The sequence below is a fragment of the Penaeus japonicus genome, unplaced genomic scaffold (genome assembly GCF_977035675.1).
Source record: "Penaeus japonicus unplaced genomic scaffold, GWHDUDI00000001_assembly GWHDUDI00000008, whole genome shotgun sequence".
In the NCBI taxonomy this organism is placed as follows: domain Eukaryota; kingdom Metazoa; phylum Arthropoda; class Malacostraca; order Decapoda; family Penaeidae; genus Penaeus; species Penaeus japonicus.
In genome coordinates this window covers 3,029,152-3,047,953 of record NW_028234410.1, presented here as the reverse complement: position 1 = coordinate 3,047,953, position 18,802 = coordinate 3,029,152, and the positions used below count along the sequence as shown (strand labels likewise).

Here is an 18,802-nt window from a genome sequence, read left to right as displayed (position 1 = left end):
GTAGAACACAAGTGAGGTAATTGTAAACAAAGAAAACAACATTCTTGAAATCAAAATCAATATCTTATATTGTTGAAAATATAAAAAGTACATTCCCTCCCCACCCACCCCCAAAAAAAAAATCACACTAACAAGTATTTCTGTCAGAAACTCTAACTTTCCTCCAAAATAATGCCAGTGAAATTCATAATACCCTAACTAACCATGACAAGAGCAACAGAATCATATCTCATATTATTTACATAATTCAAATATGTCTCTCAATTATGTACAAACTAATTTTTTTTTTTTATGTATATTTTAACAGTCAATCAACACGTACTGCTCATGCTGATATGTAAACATACAAAAGGACAGGATGTTGAGACCAGTCTTACCTGTACTTGATACACAGCAAAACACATTAAAATATCTCATTTTGCTAATTTCTTTTTGTCAGCTATTTCCTTCCGAGATTCTCCAAAATTTAAATCGAAATCAAAACTTAAAAATAGCTCATGGCATTCAAAAGTAATCAAAAGCAGTGTATTCCACCAGCTTATTTTCATTAACAAACCAAGGGTTGCAGAACTTAGCAAGATTGTTTTTGTTCTACTTACAGACACCATAGGAAAGAAGTTGGATGTCATATTCTAGAATAACCTACAATCATTTACTTATACTTACTTTTACTAATATTATGTCTTCAAAAATGAAACTTAAACCCTGTGCAACTGAATGTACTAGACTAAAAAACATTAGCATCATTCATTATCAAATCAAAGGCTTTTTTTTCTCTCTCTCTTTTCACCTGTTTCATTATGACCCTATTCTGAAGGTGCAAAAAATAAAAATGATGGAAAGAAAAAGGACTCATAATTGTGCAAGAACTCCATATACTGGCATTGATAATTTTGCAAATTTTAGTACACCCTTCACTCAGAGATAGAAAATCCTATAGGACTATCATAAGGATTCAAGGAAAGAAAAGTATAAGCAAAGGTCAGGAGAAACAAGTATCATTAGATTAATAATAATAGCTTTTGGAGATAAACGCCTATCATTACAACACTAATAACCCTGGCATGTCATCAATTTGTAAATAACAATATCTCTCATACAAAATTATATTTTCATCTATTGATTCCTATAAAGCATATAACAGTAATCTGATACCACTAATGTCTTAACTTGTATCACCAATAGGCATTTCTCGAACTTCTCACTAATCTGTGTCTACCTCAGTATAATATCACTTGAGAGATCTACCATAGCTTGGAAATTCTTTTCCAAACAGGTTCAGCTTGTCTTATGTTTAAAAATAATAATAGCATAAATAAAAACAATTGCCAATATTTCGGAAATAAGGAAATGCTTCAGCTGTTACAGCACTACCAATTATATTGAGTATCAATAACATCTTTGCATATTGATAATAATTGAAATTTTAATTGTTATTTTTCTCAAACTTCAAACCTATGACATAATTTGTTAGTCCCTGTATCATAAAAACAATTTATTCTTTCTTACAAATAGTTTTCATAAGGACAAGAAGACAACAAGAAGACATGAGAAGAAGAAATAATGACTTCATGAAGATCATCAGATAGCTTGTTCATCCTCGCATGATTGCATGATATTACTTAGAAGATAAATAAAATCTTCTCAATTCTGTACAAGCACATCACTGCCTGAACACAGCCTATGTAAAATTGACTTAACAACATATAACATTAAAAATGGCAGTATGTATAATAAACAACTACACATGATCTGTTCTTAGAGAAAATGAAATATCACCTTTTCTAATCACTCTATGACTTGCTCTCAAGTATATAATAAATAAGAAAAGAATATAGAAATTCTCTCAAAAAGTCTACATGCTATGAACTTCCAAACGCACTCCATTCTTGACTCATCCAGAAACTTCACAACTAAGGTTTTAATTCTTTTCTTTTTTTTTTCTTCTTTTGTTCTTGTTCTCTCTCCTCTTATTTAGATTCACATCACACTTGCAGCACTAAAACTACTTCATTTTCTCAGAGAAAAATCAATATCCATAGTGTATATTTTCATACTGTCATTCCAATGTATAATTTCATCTTAATATCTACTAACAACACTAATCCCCTGACAATGAATTGTCATCAAACATTCAAAAAAGATATATCTACTATTCTGAAAACTTAGATCTATCAAACATCTACCATTCCTAACACTCTGATTAAATACAGCCAATAATCTATCTAAATAACCTACATAGCTACTCAGCTACAAAGCAGTGATTAAAGAATATACAAATAAAATAATTTGTTATCAATCATAGCAGTGGTTAAAGGCCACATTATTCTTTTACTGTCTTTTCTTTGTTTTGTATCTTGATCAAATCCGTCGGCACAGATGCTGTAGAGACCTGTGAAGTGCTCTTTGGGGCAATCCACTTTAGTTTCGAACGCATGGTTACATCAGGATGAGTGAAGGGGCAGCTGGCCTGGGTGCACGACATGCCGTAGAAACATGCCTGCAAAAGAAATGAGAATGTAGGGAAAATTACCAGAGATACAAAGGAAATACATGATATTACCAATCCGGTCTTTACCTGAGAAAGTCAAAAATGTACAAAATATATTCAGTATAACATGCATTGTAAAAATGACAGAGGGCCAATATCACATCTTACATCCCCTAAAAAAGTGATGAGACAAAACATATAACGGCCAAACATATAAATGGTACACATAAGATACCTTCAATATTGAAACAAAAAATATGTACAAGGACAGAAATGTATCACTGAAGGTCATTCACATAACTTCAAACACAGATAAACACAGTTCTTAACAGGGGTTCTTACCTTTGGATGAAGAAATGGACAGGACATGTTGGTACATTTTGGATAATACTTGCACTTCGTTTTGGAAGGCCTACTTGGCGGTATTTTGTGTTTAATGTTGACTGTAGCTGTGAATGAAGGCAAAGGTTTAGTAATTATAACAATGTAAACACAATGAATGCCTTAATCATAAGGCAAAGAATATTTGTCTCAAATGGTAAGAAGATAAAAAACATTAGAAAGAAATTTGGGATGAATCTGAGCAAAAAGTATGATCTTGGAAGGTGATACAAATAAAAATAGTAATTTTGTTTTAATCCACTGACAGCGGATGGCATGATTTGCTGCCATGGCAGAATCGGTCATAAATGCGGATGGCACCCTGCCATACAACATAAACCCGCCACATGACTGTATGCATATTTAATCAAAACCGCGACCAATGGGTTAATCTATAATTCATGATTTATCAATGTAAATTTGCATTTTCTTTGTACAAGAAAAGGTTAAACTGTCCAATTATTTCACTTTCATTTTCTCAGTAATGTTCACAAATTAATAATATCATTAATAATATTCTAATTCCAGTAAAATTCAGGGACCAGATTCACTAACACACTTACAATGGTAAAGTCACAGGTAAGGACCATTATAATTGTAAACAGACCACACCAGTATTCATAAAACAACTTCTTACCATCTGCAATAATCTAAACAGTTTTATTAATTCACTGGTTTGATTGGCATTTCTTTTTGGAAAATGTTAATGCAAATATTTATAGTATTTCTATAAAAATTTAAAAAATGAAAAATAAATCAATGTTTTTGAAAACAATTATATTATATATGATACGTACAATTATAAAATAGACTATGCTTTCTTGGAAATGAATTTATATAGAAATAATTTTAAAAAAAAGAAATCTATATCACCATTTTCTTGAAACATGAATTGGATTGGGCTTCGTTTACATGTCACGGTATTGGTCAAAGGAACCTTAAGAATCATGTAACACATGCGCTAAATGGCGTAATTGGTTTACCAGACCTACCACCGCAACTACAGTCATAAAGTTGATTTACCCTTATTAATTTTCACTTATCATCACTTAGCGAATCCTACTTTACCATCGCTGGTAAATGCACTTGTAAACGACTGCTGGTAAATGCCTTACAATCGAATGTTAGTGAATCTGGCCCCACCTTTCTATCAGAGTCATACAAGCACAGTTTCAACTTATCACGTACTCCAAAACCTATACCATTATATATTTCTTGGATAACAGAAGAAAACAGAAAAAACACAACCATCCAGAAAAAATTACCTGTTGTGAGAGCTAGACTTCTTGAGCTTGCATGAGTGTATGGGCAGCCCCTCCGTGTGCATGCTGCATCATATATGCAGTTAGGGTGTATGTACAGGCACTTTTCACCAAACTTGCATGATGGAAATGATCTGGGAAATAAAAAAATATCCTTAATAAATAAAGTCCTTGAATCATGCTTATAATTCTTTAAAATGAATACATTTAAGTGATTTTTCTGAAGCTCACCAAACTTGCATGATGGAAATGATCTGGGAAATAAAAAATTATCCTTAATAAATAAAGTCCTTGAATCATGCTTATAATTCTTTAAAATGAATACATCTAAGTGATTTTTCTGAGGCTCACCAAACATGCATGATGGAAATGATCTGGGAAATAAAAAAATCCTTAATAAATAAAGTCCTCGAATCATGCTTATAATTCTTTAAAATGAATACATTTAAGTGATTTTTCTGAAGCTCACCAAACATGCATGATGGAAATAATCTGGGAAATAAAAAATCCTTAATAAATAAAGTCCTTGAATCATGCTTATAATTCTTTAAAATGAATAAATTTAAGTGATTTTTCTGATAATACTATTCTCCTTCTGCTTCTTTATTCTTTAATTTTCTATTTAACAATTCTCTATCATATATGTTTCAGCAATAAACCTAACTTTTTCCTGTATTAGGAGTCCATAACAGATTAGCTAAGAAATATAGCGGTGTACTGGATGTATTAGAGAGAAAAAAAATTCAATGGATCATTAACCTACAAGCAAATAGCTGTTAAAAATACTATCAAATTAATCACCCCTATCATCTTTATTCCATCTCTGACAATCCTATACTAAACATATACACTATATCTGCAACTAAAAAAACTAAAGATATTCAGAATCTATTTCAAAATGTGAAACAAATTATTAACCTAACTTCTCTGCAATATTTCATCCTTTAACCCTCAGACATGTTTTTTTTTCTCTCTCTGTCTATTCTATTGCTAACTCTATGGCTCTTGCTCTCTGGGTAATGAGAAGAGCTGTTAAAAAAAGATTCCTCATCCTTCATGATCCAAATGGTTATAGGTGGCCATCAGTGCCTGTGCTTCTAATTTGTTTACGAGAAGCAATGCAAATAATAATAATAATAATAATAATAATAATAATAATAATAAAAATAATAATAATAATAATAATAATAAAATCCTGTATATACCAGCTTAATTAAATTTAACATTACTGAAAACAACCAAATTATGGTATAACTTAGTGGCAAGTAAAAAATATAATATAAAATGGAGACTCCATGTAAGATGCCTATATAACCAGAAGAATAAAGATCCACATTCATATATGGAAATTTTTACTTACATGCAGGGAAGAGTAGGATGATGGTACTGACATGAATCTCCTGCTTTGCATGCCGGCCAGTACCGGCAGCGCTCCTCAAATTTGCTGCCTCCACCTAGACACAGCAAAAATAGCAAAGATAGTAGTCATAAAAATATTGGTAGAATTTGTGACAATAAAATTAATAGTAACAGCAGTATGTATTAATAGTAACAGTAACATGCTCTAATATCTGTAGTAGCATTTATAGTCATAAATGATGCAATAGTATTAACAGCACCAATAATAATGTTAATAATATATCATATATATTGTCTAAAGACATATAAACAGCATATAATAATTTTCACATCCAAGTACAACTTTTACATTCTTAGTAATTACAAAAGGCAGTTATAACCTACCACCATCTTGCCCAGATGACACTGAGATAGCACTCTTAAGTCGAGGTTTGACACCAGCTATCAGGCCAACACCAGGTAACGAACCTCCACGGGTCATGTCACCTGAAGTTTCCTCTTCTTCCCATTCCTCCACTTCTTCAATGTACTCCTTGAAGTAAACCACAAAATTATAAGACTTAAAGTAATAAAAGGAATTTTTCAAAAGTTCACAACATAGAAAATAACATCTTAGCTGAGTAGGAGAGATACACATTAACCTTACCTCAACTTCCTCAAGGCTGTCGCTGCGGATGGGACGAGCTCCAAGGCGGGAACGGATGTCGGGTGGATCATCCCTCATCTCAAACACATCAGTGTCAACTCCCTCTAATGTCACTATGAACTTGGTGTTCTCTCTCCTGAGGAGCAGAAGCTTAGTTGAGCATACGCAAATACATAAAAAACAGAGAAGCATTTATCCATATACCAAATGTACTATATATTGCTTGTACAACACTACAAACACAAGTCCTATCTTACACCTGGGAGCCATTTATGTCATATATAGAAGTTTCTCCAAGGCTGCTCAGCTAAAAGCTATGTGAATCACTTCATTTTCATAAATCTACATGTACATATTCAATTTGGTTGCAGCTTATTTTCTTTCTTTCTTTTTTTTTTCTTTTTTTTTCATCCCTCTTCCTAATCAAAGGAAAGGACTTAAATTCCTAAAAATCATAAATAAGCATTGTAACTTTTGCAAATACAGCAACAGAGCTATGTGCTTCTGATTCAGGAAAATCAAGAACACCAGTGAACCCAATAACGACACGCACAATCACACAGGATGCCACCCTTACAAAAAGCCATGAAGTGATATTACGTCCCTGGCGCCAAGTGCTGCCAACACTTGACATGATATCATGTCACTTGGCATTTATGGGTTAAAAACATCTTGTATAATCCCTGTCACAATAGAAATAATAAAAATTTAATAGACTGACAAACCAAAATCTTCAAATCATATCTTGGGATGCAATAGTATTAGCAAAAGGGGAATAATGTGAATACCATCTGTGGACATTACATATACTACACCTAACCCATTGTTTTGCAACCAGGTAAACGGTGTTTAATAATAAAAAAATATAACATTTCCCAGAACCAAAACTTTCAATCTCTAGTGGCTGTATTTATTCTGATAACTGATCCACATAAATCTGTATCCCCTAAAAGCTATATAGTTGTCAAAGTCAATGTAAAGAGTTCCATTGTTTTCAAATATATACCCTTTCCTGATAACTCCAATTGATATCTGTTAACTAGTATTTCATAAGTGAATCTCTATTTAATACGAGGACTTCAAATTTCCTTTCTAGTACCTTTAACCCATTCATGCCAGATGACATGCTTTCATGTCATAGGACAATTTCGCTCCAGCGAGATGACGTCCTATCGCATCATGATCTCTCTCTCTGAATACACCTTTTACATAATTACATATGGTTATACTCATTCCACTTACATTTCTATGGACACATTGTTATTGACTTAGCAATAAAAAAGAAAAAATATAAAAAAACGCATCTCAGCATCCCGTAAAATCGGGCGGGTTTAGAGCGCTCTGAGAAGCGGTTACACACAGGGAGAGATCTGGCACTCGGAGGCTGCGTGCACTTATCATCTTCACGGAGGGAACAGTATCAGGCAAATAATCGGTACAGCATGAATGGGTTAAAGATTAATTGAGACAATGAGAAATAACACAACACGTATCAAAGCCATTGTAGACACGAAAAAGATTTACTTGCCCAATCCCCAGGACCGGCTCTGATGCCCAACCGTGCGGTACTCCAGATGGGTTTTATTTCAGCAAAAGGAAACTTCATGTGATATACTATGACCTTTCGTTCTCTCTTCCATTTTACTATTTTACTGTATTGTGAGACTTATATGTACTATACGATAGGTTTTATCAATGTTGCAGTAGTCTAAAATTGTAATATAGCATCCATATCAGTTAGTTGTGTTCTTTATACTCGGGTGTGATAAAAGTATTGGTTTTATGGAAGAACACAGAGCAACTTCATTTTTTCATGTGTGTACTTTAACCTATTAGCAGCGGATGACATGATTTGCTGCAAAGGCTGAGTCGGTTATAGACGCGGATGGCACTTTGCCAGACAATGTAAACCAGCCATCCTACTGCACAAATATTTATCTAATACCACGACCAATGGGTTAATAATCAGATGCAAAAAAAAATAACCAACCACAGCCAAGATTACATTAAAGGATGGGGAAGAGGAAGTAAACCTATTGTTGGGACTGCAAGTACCACAGCAAAGGCAGCCAGACTGGCATAGGGGCACATTATAGACACTGGACATGGTCTGGGTCATCTTCCTCTTCTCACTTCTCACTTGCATACCCTACACTGCTGGTAATTTAGAAGACATTGGCATCTTGCTATACTTCTTTTGCTGGATATTACAGCAATTATAAAGGTTATCATCAGTCACTAAATAAAGTTACTCTTAGTACAATAAAGAAACACAGTGATCCACTCTCCCTCATCAAAAATGCTGTGATGACTATTGTCATGTACACTATGATGCCCACCGTCCGGCCGAAGTTCGTGCATCATGTATGTCACTACACCCGCCCACAATGGATTAAATATTAACAAAATAACTAACAGATACATATAATGTGCTGTTCAGTATACTCTTAAACGTTCTGCTTAGTAAAATAACTCTTGGTACAGTAGAATATCTTAATGACACTTACATAAATATAAACAAATGAAGTAAAGTCTTTGGGAAAGAAAGTTATAAAAACTAAAAAATTGAGGTAATGTATCAGTGGTACTAGAGCTCTGCCAAAACAAATCATGAAGACAAATTACCAAAACAATATACCAAAGGATGAATACTTCTTGCCACACATCCATATATATATAGAGAGAGAGATTATTTCAGAAAAATTAAGTTGCACTGAAAATGTTTCATCTTTTAGGCAATTAACCAAATTCAAAAGCTAATCATGCCAAATTGCAAGAAAAACTACTGAACATTCCATACACACATCAATCAAAGGAAACTATAAACTCAAAAAAGTCTAACAATAAGGTGCCTTACCCTCCAACATGAGGCACTACAGGCTGTGGGGGCTCTGAGCCAGGAAGAGGCTGGTCTTCCTCAATGCCTTCATCAACTACCTCCTCTTCAACTTCAACTTCTTCAACCTCTTCCATACCAAAAGGAACTTCTGGGGAAAAGTAAGTGGTCATGGTATTAGAAGATTGAACTCTTCAGCTCTTGCTACAGTAGTATAAAAGAATACTTTTCACTTTAAAATTCCTCAATGCTAGCAATGTCTTTGTTAACCCATTCCCGACGGGGGAATTCTAGCCTAGAATGTCCAAATGCCGGGGCGTTCGAATTATTAGGCCTAAATCAATTGAATGGCTGGCACAATACTGTGCCGCCCGGCAACTGGGCTTTTGAATGCGCGGTACACATGCTGTACCACCCGTCCTGTGTGGGTTAAGAATATATCATATTTGCGGAATATTTTCTTTTTTACAAACAATCCTCGATGGTTAATAATATAATATATTCCTTGTCATTCACAAAAAAAATGAGAAGGAAAAAGTGGAGAAGACCCTGAGCAAACTTACCAGGAGCCATTTCATCACAGACTTCCTCCTGCTGAACAACATCTTCCATTGCTTCTTCCTTCTCCAGTACTTCTGAAGAGCTGGTGATTCCTGGCATCATCTCCTCCTTGTCCTCCTCATCTCTCTGCTGCTCTTCACTCTCTTTCCTCGTTGCATTTGGGACTGTTATGGCAATCTTTCTGACCCGTAGTTCACCTTCAGTAGGGAGCTCCTTCTGCCGAGCCTGTTCCCGTTCACGGTAGCCTCTGGTAAACAACTCACCCTGGAGAAGGATAGTGAAAAGAAAAAAGACTCTAGACAAACATCCAAGAATGAATATCTAACAGTATGAATAATTACAAGTCAATGGCAAGGACACTGAAGTAAGAGACTTCAACTTCGATTATGTGGTAACAGAAATGTGAGCCCAGAATTCATAAAGAATTAACACCCAGTACACTTCTAGGATCAACATAAGGGAAGGACCACCTACCAACAATGATGCTACATAAGCATCATCATAAACAAAAGGTTATCATTACTATTATCATTATTACTATTACAGCATCAATAACAATAGCATGAGTAATAGAAATAAAAACTTTTTCCACCAAATTCAAAGAATGCAGTACATAGGTAAGGTCAGATAGGGCCTCATAATTGAATCCTTGGTAACTATGCGCTTGTAGAGCCATCTACATGTAAAAAATATATACACATAAATAAAACAAAACCATAGTGGAGAGTGCATCAAAAGGTTAATTACTAAAATCTTGCAAGTACACTGAATGTTACAAGAAGGACCTGCTATTTTTCACAAAAATATATGTCTACCTTTTGCTTTTTGGGTGCAGGCTCTGCTTTTGTTGGCAAGTTCTTTGAAGGTCTGTTTACAGATTTGTGTGCGTCAGCCATTGCTCGAAGGATAAGAGCTGTATTCGCCTGGATGGCACCTGGTCGTCTAGGTCTTGGAGTTACCTGAGAGTAAGATAATGCAATTAGTTTACTTCCAAAAATGCATGTAACTTTGATAAATATCTTTAAAAACTGTTTCTTTGGTTAGCTCTTATCACTACAGTTAATTTGGAAAATATGCCTTTAAAATGAGATTGAAAAAAATAATAATAATCTGGTTAGCTGGTTCCACTATCATCTTGTGGTACTAGCACAACAGAGGTGGCACAGCTCAGTTTCATGCCCGCTGAGCCCCTTCATCTTGAGTCAGCTGTGAGTTGGCTTCGTCAAAGTCAGGGCAGAAAAGAAACTAACTAATTCCACCATTTCATCCTAAGGCTAAGCATGCATGTTCCTACATCCTATTGAATATATGGTAAACTTTCCCTGACTGTGACAATTCTCATCCTGTGATTTATTAGACAATGCAGCTATTTAGCTACACTTTGTCAGCTTACTAAAAAGGATAGAAGTCTCAGCTAAATCAAAAAAATTATAGAAATCATATAACAGTACCTCTACTTTGCTGGCCATGCCACTCAACTGTGGTTTCTTGGGGTCATATCCCTCATCATCCGAGTCCACCTGAAAAAGGACATTTTGTTCAATTGTGATTCTCCTTGGATCACTCAAATCTAATGTCCATATATGTGTAATATAAAACTGAAAAATATTGAACAATATTAGCTTCCTTCGTTATTCATTACTCTTGATAGATGGTACTAGAAGTTTGTCATTGATGGAGTATACATATGAAATAAGAATAATTGATAGCTAATATCACTAAAATATCTTTGAACCTATCAAAATCAAAATGGCTTTATTAACATCTAATAACCAGAAAAATTCAAAGTCCCATTGTTCACTAACGCATAGTTCTAGTAGAAAAAGTCAAAAAAAGTTTTGATCATAATTAGAACTAAACAACAATGAATACATCTAAAAGAAACATGCAGGCCCAAAATATTAAGCCTTATACTCATTTTCTTCATGCAGCCTTGAGACTCACTTGACTATGCGGTCTCTTCAGGACTGCTCCAACAGCAGACACCACCCTTGTCGACGTTGATCTGCTAGGAACATCTCTTGAGGTCGATCGACTTGAAACCTCTCTCGACTGTCCTTCTCTATCTCTACTTGTGGATTCATTTCTTGATTCTATGTGTTTTGACATGAGAGGTCTAACACGAGCCTAGAATCAAACAAACATGGATGTTCAGTAACTTTTTTCCTGAGACATAATTTGTCTCCTGACATTCAAATACACACATAAATTTTTTTTTTAAATATGCTTTTCAATGGTAGGGATAATTACTTAAACATCAAAATCAGCTACAAATTATCATGATTTATAATCACATGACATAACTAACTGCCAGTCTCACCTCCAACTTTTTACCAGATGACGATGTGGATGAAGGCAGCACACATACTGATCTTTGAGCTGAAGTTATGGCACTAGAAATGGCACGAGCCATTCCACTACTGGCTGCTGTTGAAGAAGGCTCTGGACGAGGTGGGAAACTTGATTCTTCTCGCAAGTTGATAACACGACGACCACCCGATGTTGAACTTCCTAAGCGATCTAACACAGACACCTGAAGTAATAAATGAAATCAGTTTAGTACACTAGTTAGAAAAGCATCACCTTTCATCAGAAAAATCATTATTTAACCCACTTACAACGGGGGCATTCCAGCCCTGAATGTCCCAATGCCGGGGCGTTCGAATTATTAGGCCTAAATCAATTAAATGGCTGGCACAATACTGTGCCGCCCGGCCACTGGGCTTTTGAATGAGCGGTACAGTACTGTACCACCCGTCCAGAGAGGGTTAATCATAACAAAAAAGACTCTTTTTGTATCTGTTCACTCACTAACTCACTAAATATTGCAACAATAGTGTATCTTCTCTATGTCTCCATTTTGTTTTGTTTTATAAAATGTTTTGAATCATAATAAAGATAGTATTAAGTTATATTAATGCTTGGATAAAATCAAGTAAATACATTCTCAATACTCAATAAACTAAGGGAGAACACTGACCTACATGACTTGTATATATACACTGAAACACTAAATCATTAAATTTCATTAAACATACTGACTATCTAAGAAAAGTCTTAATACTTGGCCACTTCCCCTAAAGAAAATATTTCATACGCTAAACTAGAACGTCCTGTAAAATATCAAGAAAAATGTATCCATGTATACAAATTCTATAAATGAATTCGTTCGCACTACCATGTGTTCACATTCATACATATATGGTACTATCAACGCTTACATATAAAATCATTTCAGTGTCATAAATGTTATACTCAGCTTTGACCATACATTCCACAGATTAAAATCAACTTAGTCCCTTTCCTTAAACAGACTAAAATAGACTTGTCATTGCTAGTGACAAAAGTACCTTTTCCTTGGGCTGCTCTGTCTTTGGTGCAACAGCTGTTCCCAGTCTCTCCTTTGCAGACAACCGAGTAGGGGGGTTGGAGGGCTCGACCTTGGATTTGGTCTTTGTCTTGAGTTCTACCTTGGATTCAACCTTGGCCTCTGCTTTCATTTCCACTTTGACTTCTGGCTTTGAGGCTACATTCTTCTGTTTCTGGTCAATTCTTGCCTTTCTTGGTGCAGGCTCCTCTTCTAATTCAAGACCTAATTCATCTAAGATTTACAAAACAAAAAATTAGAGCAAAGATTTGCAAAACAAAAAGGGTAACAATAACATACTATAGTTCCAATTTTTCATAATCTTACACTATGATCGTGATAAAAATCAGTCTCTGATGAACGGCAGAACAAAGAACTGATTAGTAAGTATTTACCAATATCTGCTCTGAGCACCAGCAGGTCTTCCTCAATTTCTTCTTCCTCTTCTTCCTTCATCAGATCCCCTCCGCCCGCAGCTTCAGCCCGAAATATGTCTGCTGACGACACTTTGCCTCTCGTTGCTGGCTTGATCTTCTTGAGGGTTTTGCTCCCGATGGAACTCACTGTGGAGGTTACTGGGGCTTGACTTTTCTCAAAGGGAGGCTCATCTTGAGGTGCAGTTATTTTGACTCTTTCCTTGTTCTCCTTCTCCTTTTCTTTGCCGACCTCTTTTGACCTAGTGAGCTTTATGGGCTCAATGACAGACTTCTTCTCCTTCACTAATTTATCTTGAGATTCTGGGGACTCTGATTTCTTTAGCTTCTTCTCCTTCTTGTCTTCCTTCTTTTCACTGGACTTTCTCTTCCTCTCCCCCTTCTCTTTCTCTTTCAGTTTCCTCTTCTCTTCATCTTTTGTTCTCTTTCCTTCCTCTGCTTTGTCACGCTTCTTTTCTTCCTCCCTTTCTCTTCTCTTTTCTTCTTCTCTTTCTTTCCTCTTTTCTTCTTCAACATCTTTCTTCTTGGTGTCATCTGGTTGAGGTGTTGTAACTAAAAGAAAGCGAAAATTAAATTCAGACATCCTATCAAATGCTTTATAAGTTAATACTTGATCTTTATAATGATCTCAAATAACCTTATAATTTCCATGTGTATAAACGATGGAAAAAAAAATGAAAGCTCCTTTTAAAAATACTTTAAAGACTGACCTTGCAACAGTGCAGCTGCATTGAGCTTTTGAAGAACATGGTGGAGCCAGGATGTGAAGCGCTCGGTGTTGTGGCCAAGGAAGAGACTCAGGTCATCATCCATCTGGTCCTTTGTCTTCTTGTTTGCCACCAACACCATGATGTAGTCTGGTAATTCCTCATCTGAAGCAAAGAAGAAGTTGTATATCAACAAATGTGATATTGGAGAAAAGTTTCAAGAATAGTATTCACTTTCTTTCACAAGTACTGTATAAAGAAAAAAAAATTGCACTCCTATCACTTTTGTGCAAGACCAACAGTGATGCTCTGGTTATTACTTACCAACATAGGTGCCTAGTTCCACTAGTTTTGCCTTGATTGCAGACTGGAAATAAAAATAATATAAATTAATTTCCCATACTTAGCAAATACTACAAAGCCTTGAAAGAAATTCAGATTGAATATCATATCTGATCTTACTCTGATTACACCTAAGATGTTTATGAATAGCTTTTTTTGTATGTTTGTTTGGTTAGTTATTGTCACCAACTTCTACTTCCTCAAATTGAGGATGCCAAACAGGTCTAAGACAAAGAGTATTGCAGAGAGAGAGCCAACTGTGCTAATGGGACTTGGTGCTGCAGGAGGTACTGGTTTTCTTGTAGGGGGGATTATATCTTTATACGAAAGTAACCAGTCAGCTTACATCCTCTTTAACTCCTTAAGGATGTGCATACAAATTTTAGTCATGCTCATGTGAAGACATGTGCAACTTGTACCAATATTCCACAGGAAACCTTATAACAACTGTTGTGATTTCTAGTCTCATAACATAGGTTTTTATAAGTAGATTCCAAAAATACTTTTTTTTTTCAGACTGAATTCAAGTAGACACAAATAACTGTGCATTACTGTGTCAGATCAAAAGGTTGTGTGTCCAAATAAACTTCTCTTACATGTTTTGTTTTACTTGTCTTGCTTAAGCTATATTCTAGATCTCACTGAAGCACTTACATACTAAGCAAACCTTAACCCCTTACCATTAGATCTCAAGTTTGTTGTGTTGTTTGTCACTTTAATCTCAAGGATTTAACTGACAATGGAATCAAACCATAGTGGAGAGTGCAAGTATACACCCACTATCAGCGCTTATGGGTTAATCAGTACATCGAGCAATTGCAGTGAACAGATACACCTAACACATGCCTGTCATGCTTGTCAGAGAAATCCCATTAAAAAAAAAATCAGCACACACTTCCTTCACCTATCTATCTCTCTATCTCTCTATCCATCAAGCTACCAAACTATGTATTCACCTACATACTCAACAGTCTATCTATCTATACATCCATCCATCCATCCATCCATCCATCCATCCATCCATTCATCCATTCATCCATCCATCCACCCATCCACCTATCCATCCATCCATCCATCTATCCATCCATATATCCATCCACCTCTCTATCCATCCATCCATCCATCCATCCATCCACCTCTCTATCCATCCATCCATCCATCCATCCACCTCTCTATCCATCCATCCATCCATCCATCCATCCATCCATCCATCCATCCATCCATCCATCCATCCATCCATCCATCCATCCATCCACCCATCCATCCATCCATCCATCCACCTCTCTATCCATCCATGCATCCATCCACCTCTCTATCCATCCATCCATCCATCCATCCATCCATTCATCCATCCATCCATCCATCCATCCATCCATCCATCCATCCATCCATCCATCCATCCATCCATCCATCCATCCATCCATCCATCCATCCATCCATCCATCCATCCATCCATCCATCCATCCATCCATCCGTCCATCCGTCCATCCGTCCATCCATCTATCTATCTATCTACCTATCTATCTACCTGTTTATCTTTCTAGACATAAAGGCATACATACATAAATATGCATTTGTATCTAAAATTGTATAAAATAGTTAGACAAATAGAGATACAAACAGATAGATAAATAGGCAGAGACATACATACCTACATATCTCTCTACCTACCTACCAACCTACCTATCTACCTACCTACCTACCTACCTACCTACCTACCTACCTACCTACCTACCTACCTACCTACCTACCTACCTACCTACCTACCTACCTACCTACCTACCTACCTACCTACCTACCTACCTACCTACCTACCTACCTACCTACCTACCTACCTACCTACCTACCTACCTACCTACCTACCTACCTACCTACCTACCTACCTACCTACCACCCAAAATAAAATCAAAGAGAACAAATCTGTGAAATACAAAGAAGAGCTAAGAGAAAAAAAAAATAAAGGCACAAAGATAACACATGCTGTTAAATATGATGACAAAAAAGAAGAAAAGGCTTTACAAGAAAGTAAAAAATGTAAAGGAAAAAAACAAAGAATGGACAAGTAAAACAAGAGAGTTAGTCCACTAACCCACAACACAGAGAGGAACAAAAGAAACTTTTTTTCTGAAATAGTGAAGCAGATGAAGGACACACGCAAAGCACAAATGGCTCAGACAAAACAAACAACAACAAACAATGAGGCTGACTGGTGGGTTGTCAGTAATAAGAAAAAACAGAAGAAACCAAAACAAGCTATGATGGAAGAACTAGGAGAGAAGAGGAAAGATGAAGCATTCAGAGTAATCGAAGTGTTCATGCACAATGTAGAGGAAAAAGATGAAGATAATCCAGAAAAGAGACAAGCAAATGACATGGAAATAATCAATGATATTGACACAAGTTTACAGCTAAATGAAACAAGTCAAGTTAGAGTGCATAGAAAGAAGGCAAATATCTGAAGGAGGCTTTGAGGCCAAGTCAATAAGGATTAAACTAGAAAACAAAAAAAAAGATAACTAATAGGGAAATATATGAAGCTGCAGAAAATTGAAAAATTAAAAGGAGTATGGATAACACCTGATCTAAACTATGAAGAAAGACAAAAACAAAAATTTTGGATAAATAAGCTGAAAGGAAACAGGGGAAAAGATGGAGAAGGAAAACACTGGTACATCGGCAGCAACAGACATGGATGTTCAGTCCTAAGAAGCACTTTTGTTCATTTGAAAACAAGCGAGGAAACAACCACCCCTGCTTCAGGAGAAGGCTCAACTTCCCCAGTAAGGTTGGCACTTTAAGAACAAATAATGATGTAGGCATTCAAAGAAACAGCATATTAGAGACTTTCATATTAACCCATCCCCGACGGGGGAATTCTAGCCTTGAATGTCCAAATGCCGGGGCGTTCGAATTATTAGGCCTAAATCAATTGAATGGCTGGCACAAACTACTGTGCCGCCCGGCAACTGGGCTTTTGAATGCGCGGTACACATGCTGTACCACCCGTCCTGTGTGGGTTAAATATCTACAGGACATGGAAAATATCAACAGATATTCAGTGATAGCTCTCACAGAAACACACCTAAATGAAGAAATTAGAAATGAAGAAATGAAAATCAACAACTATGATCAAATAAGGAAAGACAGAAGAAATAGAAGTAGAGGAGGAGTACCTTTTTATATTAGGAAAGAATTAGCAGCAAAAACAGACCCTGTAATACAATATTCTAATAATGCTGTGGAAATACTAGGGGTATTGACTAGGGATACAAAAGAAATATATATAGCTATATACAGACCTCCTTGCACAGCCGAAGCTTTATTCAGTGAATCTTTAAACAGTATTAGTCATTACATTGTGAATACACAGGAAATCCAAACTATCATATAATTTGGAGGCTTTAATTTCCCCTTTATTGATTGGGAAGCAAAGAAAATAAAAAATTGGAGCAATTGACTGGGGAATAATAAATAAATCCCTTATGGAATCACTGAAAGATATTGAAGTCCTACAACATCAGATGATATGCTAAAGAAGTTCTACAATGCTTGCAAATATGTTTGCAAAAGATTTGTGCCCAATAAAAAGAACCAAAACTAGAATATTATACCAAGAGATTGAAGAATGCTATTGAGAAACAAGAAGAATAGAGCAAAGAAACTGAATGTGACAACAGATCATGTCAAACAGGAAAGAATTACAGCAGAGATTTTTAAAAATAAAAGGCCGATTTTAAAAGTTTTAATAGCCCAAAAATTATTGAAGAAAAAGAGCAGTTGAAGTAATAAAGAACAATGAAAAATAGTTCTTCTCTTAAGATAACAACAAATTAAAGAGAAGAGCAGAAAATGGGCCACTTGAGAAAAATGTTGATTTGGTAACAGATTCAAAAGAAATGGCAAAGTTACTCAAAGTGCAATATGGAGAACTTTTTAGTGTTCCTAGAAGAGAAAAATTAATATCAGATCCTGAACATCATTTCAAAATTATTACAAAACTGAAAGTCCCCTGCTATCAGAGCCCAGATTATAGGGTATTGAGGGAGGAACTGCTTGTAAATTCGAATATATATAATTAGCAGAGGCTTTCACAACAATAGTGGAAACTTAGTGAGGAGGCACTGCTTTCAAAATTATATGTATATATATATATATATATATATATATATATATATATATATATATATATATATATTATAATATATATTATAATATATATTATAATATATATTATAATATATATTATAATATATATAATATATATTATAATATAATATATATATATATATATATATATATATATATATATATATATATATATATATATATATATATATATATATATATACACAAATATTCATAAATATATATTCATAAATATATATTCATAAATATATATTCATATATATATATATA

At 35.2% G+C, this 18,802-nt stretch overlaps 1 protein-coding gene across 1 annotated transcript in view; it reads right to left on the bottom strand.

The window, feature by feature from the left end:
- Positions 1–779: 779 nt before the first annotated feature.
- The window catches only part of Nab2 (Nuclear polyadenosine RNA-binding 2), a 19,645-nt gene continuing 1,622 nt past the window's right edge, over positions 780–18,802 (bottom strand). Inside the window, exons 2-17 of the mRNA XM_086538975.1 lie at positions 14,369–14,411; positions 14,048–14,209; positions 13,299–13,889; positions 12,887–13,137; positions 11,857–12,069; positions 11,481–11,663; positions 10,988–11,056; positions 10,352–10,495; positions 9,539–9,800; positions 8,997–9,126; positions 6,140–6,275; positions 5,878–6,025; positions 5,495–5,588; positions 4,138–4,268; positions 2,834–2,940; positions 780–2,500 (exon numbers count right to left, since the gene is read on the bottom strand). Coding sequence (XP_086395101.1) covers positions 2,324–2,500; positions 2,834–2,940; positions 4,138–4,268; positions 5,495–5,588; positions 5,878–6,025; positions 6,140–6,275; positions 8,997–9,126; positions 9,539–9,800; positions 10,352–10,495; positions 10,988–11,056; positions 11,481–11,663; positions 11,857–12,069; positions 12,887–13,137; positions 13,299–13,889; positions 14,048–14,209; positions 14,369–14,411 — 2,841 coding nt within the window. The 3' untranslated portion in view covers positions 780–2,323. The remainder of the gene's footprint in view (positions 2,501–2,833; positions 2,941–4,137; positions 4,269–5,494; positions 5,589–5,877; positions 6,026–6,139; positions 6,276–8,996; positions 9,127–9,538; positions 9,801–10,351; positions 10,496–10,987; positions 11,057–11,480; positions 11,664–11,856; positions 12,070–12,886; positions 13,138–13,298; positions 13,890–14,047; positions 14,210–14,368; positions 14,412–18,802) is intronic.